The 6,590-nt window shown below is 39.2% G+C and overlaps 1 protein-coding gene across 1 annotated transcript in view; it reads right to left on the bottom strand.

Annotated features, from left to right (window-relative positions):
• Positions 1-6,590, bottom strand: part of LOC101863806 — a gene marked incomplete at its 5' end in the record, with an annotated part of 41,277 nt that overhangs the window by 11,684 nt on the left and 23,003 nt on the right. The window contains 2 exon segments of the mRNA XM_005096057.3: positions 2,031-2,075; positions 4,642-4,698. Of these exon segments, the coding sequence (XP_005096114.2) occupies positions 2,031-2,075; positions 4,642-4,698 (102 nt within the window).

Genomic DNA, 6,590 nt, shown 5'->3' with positions numbered 1-6,590 from the left:
AGAGAGAGAGAGAGAAAGAGAGAGAGCGAGGGAGAGAGAGGTAGATAGATAGATAGATAGATAGATAGATAGATAGATAGATAGATAGATAGAGAGGGAGATAGAGAGAGCTCAAGTGGTGACATACTATCTCCAAATTTCGACGCCACACTCATTCTGTCAGCATGTTAGCCTACAGTTTCACAGCAAAACCAGTTTAGTTATTAAATCTAATGAAACCCCAGTTTCAGACACATGTGAATAATGTGCTTCTTCAAATTATAGCGACTGGTTAAAAAATAATAAAAGAAGTGCACAGAACCTTCAACTGATGATCTAACTTTGCAGAACGCCTGTCTTACACCGAATACATAATTGGTTTATTTTGTTACCACACCTAAAGCTGTGATATTGTAGATTAAATTATGTCCATACCTAATGCTGGTTACAAAATGTATTTGTAGATTAGGTTGAAAACATTGACAATGAAGGATACCTAGAAATAGTCTCCACTTTGTAGAAATCACGCTTAGGTTTGTTTTTGTTTTCCAAAGATAATTAGTATTAATGGCTAGCACGAGTGGAAGTGAAGCTCAAATGTGTCAAGCTTTTTTTTGGTCACAATTGGTCTCACTGGCCATAGCAGAAGCTACACGTCATCTTAACCCTTATTTCTTCTGTTTTGCTTGTTAAAAAACATTCATTCTTTTCTGCAGCGATGCATTGGCCATCGTCATAGTTAGCCTCATTGGCAATAGCAGAAGCCGCATACCATCTTTACCCGTGATTCCTTCTGTTTCGCTTTAAGAAACATTCTCCTCTGCAGATGCATTGGCCATAGTCAGGCGTTGACGGACGAACTAGTATTGCTGATGACTTCTCTAAAATAATACCTCCAGAGAAAACACGGGAACAGGGTCATCTTTGGTTTTAATAAGAGTTTTACGGCACTTGCAGCAAAATGAGGTCATTTAAGTGCCGAAGCTTAGAGGTATTTTTATTTGTTTAGTCTAGATCTAGTAAGAGTTTTACAACACTTGCAACACAATAAGGCCATAAAAGTGCAGAAGAATTAGTGTGTTACAAGAGAGTAACATACACAAAAAAAAGAGGTGAGATAAGGAAAATAGATGTTTGATAAGAAAGAAGGAGCAAACCACACTAGAGCACCTGCCAACCATCAACGAACAGGGTCAGCCTTAGTGAACGTCCTCACATTATTGTGAAAGCAACAGTGCACACGTCATTACTGTGATCAGTGTTAAACCGAGCGCACACTTCAAGTCGAATTCATTCATTTGATTCAGTCGGGGCAATCCGGATTTTCCTTCATGGATGGGGCAAAAAGCTGTAATTCTGGAAAAAATTCTCCCGAATTCGATTACACATTACTGTGACCTTCAAAATCAAACGCCTTTGTTTTTCAAGGTTACGAGTCGAATCGGTGGTATTGGGCAAAAATGGTAGCTTTTGGAAACATTCATTCTTTTTTGCAAATGCATTAGTTACAGTCAGAATTGGTTGCCTTTAAGCTCAAGCGGGCTAACATAGATTTTGGGGGCTTCCAGAAATCTTGACGTACACCAAAAGCGGGCATTGTCCCACCTGTTGGAAAAGTTTAGTTTCATTGGTGTGCATATTTATTTGGTCACAGAGAAAACTCTTATTGTATTTTAAAGAAACTGAACAAGGGGCAAAATCTTTACCTTTGATTTTCTCAAAACAGAATTTTTCGGGATAACCCCGTAGAGCTTAAAAGTGACCAATTGGCCGTATTGGCAATAGCAGAAGCCACACGTTATCTTTACCCCTTGTTTCCTCTCTTTCTCTTTAACTCTTTAAGGACGTAGTGGAAACATAATAACTATTGTCCGACCAGCAGCAGACCAAATAACCAGAACCTCCCCCCCCCCCCCACCCCACGGCGGAAAATCAGGCTGGCCCAAACTTCAGGTGATTGAATCCTATGTGGACTGACAGTGTGCACAGGGCATTAGACCACCCACCACATAACGTTATGGCAACGAAAGGTACTAGTGTAACAGACCAACCTCTCTGGACGGACATTGGTATCCGTGGCGGCTGACTGACAGAAGCTATCCAGAATAAAAGTGGACATGTTTATGGTTTATGACTAGCAGATAACGTTCTAATCACCCTGAGCTTGGGGAAGACACAAAAATGGAGGGAGGTGTGGGTTTACAAAACCCTCCCCCAACCAACCAAACAAACAAACAAGCAAACAAGCAAATAGACAGACAAGCAATCTTTCTTTTGACAAACTAAGATCATTATTGGATTGTATGCAACGGTGTATTTCAAAAGCGTGTGTTCTTGTCTGACTGAACACGATTAGCCAAGTATTTTTAACCAAAAACTTGGAAAAAGAGAAAAGTCACGCAACAAAAATGAACATAAATAAAGATCAAGTACGTGTATTATTTGCTGATTAAATGCTAAAATATCATTTGAGTAAGTTATGTCATGCTGCGCACTAAAATTTACAATGCATACAGTTGATGTTTGTTTTGGTGTGTGTGTGTGTGTGGAAGGGGGGGGGGGGGCTGGGGGGGGGGGTTCTTTACATCCCAGATATATTTTGAACTTTATTATCAAAATAATGTTAGATTCCACTCCGTAAGATTTGTATAGTCGTATCCACCAATATTACGACTGGGTGAGGCACAAACAGATAATTCATAAGATCGAACATAGAAACAACAAAAACGAATGTGAGAAATAACATTCTAAAAAGTGACCAAGGTGAAAACAAGGAGGAACGATACTCTCCCATGATTAAAGTTGAAGTCAGCAAGTGTCCCCCTTGAAAATATCACATAGACTTGCTTTGACTATTCTAAACAAAAATTAAAAAATTAAGAGCTACTTTTAAATTGAGATTATTTAAACAATAACCAATCCACTGAACACTATCCAGAATTCTATAGCAGCGTCGTATTCGCGTAAAACAGTGGCTTTAATTGAGCAGAGTCTAATTACATATTTTTGGTTACACACTGTGTGCATTATTTAGAAACAGGAAACCGTTCATATAGAATGGCAGCTGTGTTTTTGGTAGTTATGTTTCTCTCCTTCGTACATATGGCTAATTCAAGTGCTTATGAAAACGCACAGCTCATATTATAAATCAAAAACCTGCCTAATGTTGACCGTTCGGAATGGTTCTGGACGCGCTTCCTTGCTGATGGTATGCACTTATTGTACATTTGTACTAGTACTAGGGATTTTCATGGCAAGCACGCATATAGACACTTGTGCGATCAAAATGAATCACGCACGCACCTATACACATACACACACACACACACACACACACACACACACACACATACACATACACACACACACACACACACATATGCACATACATACACATACACACACAAACGCACACACCGATACACACGTACATGATCTCTCCGCTATCTACCCCCCCCCCTCTCTCTCTCTCTCTCTCTCTCTCTCTCTCTCTGTCTCTGTGTCTCTGTCTGTCTGTCTGTCTGTCTGTCTGTCTGTCTGTCTGTCTGTCTGTCTGTCTGTCTGTCTGCCTGCCTGCCTGCCTGTCTGTCTGTCTGTCTGTCTGTCTGTCTCTCTCTCTCTCTCTCTCTCTCTCTCTCTCTCTCTCTCTCTCTCTCTCCTCTCTACCTCTCTCTGTCTCTCTTTTGGCATTCTGTAAATGATGATGATAATTCCTCATTCAAGCAGTATTCACATAGAATGTACACCCCAGAGCACAAGGGCCCCCAAAGACACTAATTGAACTCTCAAGCTTACATACCAGCGCGTTTTTACGCAGCCATAACAATGTGCGTTATGTCTTGTATGAACTGCTTTTGACATACACCTTGACAATTAACGAGTGCATGCAAGACGGAATGGGACTTTGAAGCCAGCAGATCGCAAAACATCGTGCAAACTCATGCAAAACATAATACACAAGCTCTGTAACCCCATTTCTTAGTAATAAATAAATAAATAAATAAATAAATAAATAAATAAATAAATAAATAAATAAATACATGAAATAGCCAAACTCAACATATTCATCAATTTAAACATTGTGATTAATATGAGAACTAGTCATTTACATTATGTGCACCAGATAATTAATAAACTTATGATCTGATTAAAAGATTCTTTGAAAAAAGAAAAGAATTATTATGCATGTTAGAAACCCCCGTCCTTTAGCTTTTTACTCGAAAAGAAACAAAAAGTAAAAGGTTAATGACCAAATAGTATTACAGTTTTCTCTTAGTAAAGACAAAGCCTTAACAAAATAAAAAAGAAGCAATAACACCACACCTGAACAAAAGGTTTAAAACACCATCAGAAACATGTTTGAATTAACAGAAAGTGAACATGACCAAAAAAAACCCCAAACCCAACTGAATTTCGGAGTTTCCAAAACAAAAAGGAAAAACAAAAAAAATAAAAACACCAAAAAAAATACAAACAAAAACAAAATATAAAAAACAAGAAAATACAAAACAAAACAACCCCAGCAAAAAAACAAAAAAACAAACAACCAACAACAAAAAACCAAACTAGAACTAAATCATGCATAATGCACACAACCCACACCAAACGTAACTGAAACAACACAAGTGTACGGGCCTGGGGCCCCACAGCACGAGATCTTACTGAAATAGACATTGTTATGACTTCCATAAACAGGCCTAGCGGAAACATATGGATGCCCTGAAAATTTGAAAAAGGTATCATCTCCATGGTGATAAAAATGTAAACACAATATCTCGGCATTTCTCTGACATTCGTTATATCTAACTACGTACAAACATAACAGAATGTAGGAGCCGATAGAGCACTGGAACAGGTAAGCCCATTATTTTTAAAAAAGGGTGATGGTTATAAATATTTTAATTGTGGATTTAAACATTTTGTGATAATAATTACTGAAGGACAAAAAATTCAACAGTTATTTTCATCAAAGGTTTTAAGAAACAGGAAATAGAGATGCTTGTGCCAGTAAACTCGACAGTCATCTGCATACTTATTGCTGCTCCACTTGACGTCTCCTGATGTACCAGTCCAACAATTGTTCCGTTTGGCGGTCTACTAGTCTATTACAATCCATAACCCTTGCCCCAATCCTAACCCAAACCCTAACACGTCATTGGATTAAGGTTAGGATTGGGGTTAGGATTACGATTATGTAGTTGACTGGTAGATCCGCAAGTGGAACAACTGTCAGACAGGTACAGTAGTAGATCGTGAAGTAGAACAGAAACGTCGCAGTGGACCGTCAGTTTGACAGCAACCTAAAGGCGTAACTCTACCAAGAATATCCAATAGAGACAGTGAGAGCAAAGAGAAGCACATCGACCCAATGACGGCCATTAAGTGCAACAGAAAGGTAAATTTACAACAATATAAAGACAGAAGCAACAACGGGAAAACAAAGACGGGAGTACAGAAGAAAAGATAATGGAAAGAAAGCGAGGGGGCATCAAAACAAGAAGGATAAAACATGACCTTAGCTGAATAGACAGTTGGTATCCTGTCTGACTAGAAGTCAGTATTTTCCTGAGAGAGAGAGAGAGAGAGAGAGAGAGAGAGAGAGAGAGAGAGAGAGAGAGGGAGAGAGAGACAGACAGACAGACAGACAGAGAGAGAGAGACAGAGAGAGAGAGAGAGAGAGAGAGAGAGAGAGAGAGAGAGAGAGACGGACGGGGGACGGGCGGGGCGGGGAGGAGGCTTATTTGACGAGCTTGTTGAAATCACTTTAAAACCATCATGTAGGCTCTAGTACCCTGCATCATGTAGACCAATTTTCTTACAATCGATGGCAACCCAACTGACGATAGTTTGTCTTACAGATATATTAAGATGAAATGGTTAAAGAGCATCTGCTATTAAGAGACACGTTCTGCTCTAGTTCTTAACACATTAATAAACACAAATACCATAATATTTGCTGCTGGTGATGTTTTTAGCGATGAACAAAAAGGCAATGACGACTACGACGACTACAACGATTGCGACGACAATTAAAACGAATGATGATGATGATGATGATGATGATGATGATGATGACAGTTTCCTAAAAGATTGCCTCATAACAACGCCAACGACAGTGCGTTCTTTGCATGCCACTACGCAGTCTCAGCTACGACACAGAATGCCATGCGCACATTGGCACGGGATTAGAAGCACCACGGGACAACAGTTAGAGCTGCAGGGTACGCCAAGCATGCACTTGAGAAAGTGCACATATGAATGGAAGGCCAAACAGTCTATTTCTAAACACAACATCGATTGTTAGGCTAGAAGCTTTGTTTAAACGAGATCTTGAAAAACATTGCAACATGGAAAGTTATTTTGATCATTTTTCAGACATTATTTTTTGTCCTTTTTTCTTTAAAAAAAGAGTTTGTGGCAATAAATCGAGATGAAAACAAGGAAATAATCAAAATATAGGGTCTATGAAAAGGTAGACAACAAGTAGACATATGTGGTAGGCTGACTGGTAGGCGAAAGATAAGGACGCTGACATGATAACAAACTTTAGTCCTGTGACAAATAAACAGAAAGGCTGACACAAAATTAGGATATATCAGTGGTACCCCCCC

Source organism: Aplysia californica, unplaced genomic scaffold (assembly GCF_000002075.1).
Source record: "Aplysia californica isolate F4 #8 unplaced genomic scaffold, AplCal3.0 scaffold00120, whole genome shotgun sequence".
In the NCBI taxonomy this organism is placed as follows: Eukaryota; Metazoa; Mollusca; class Gastropoda; order Aplysiida; family Aplysiidae; genus Aplysia; species Aplysia californica.
The sequence above is the reverse complement of the archived record's forward strand: the minus strand, read 5'-3'. Positions and strand labels throughout refer to the sequence as shown.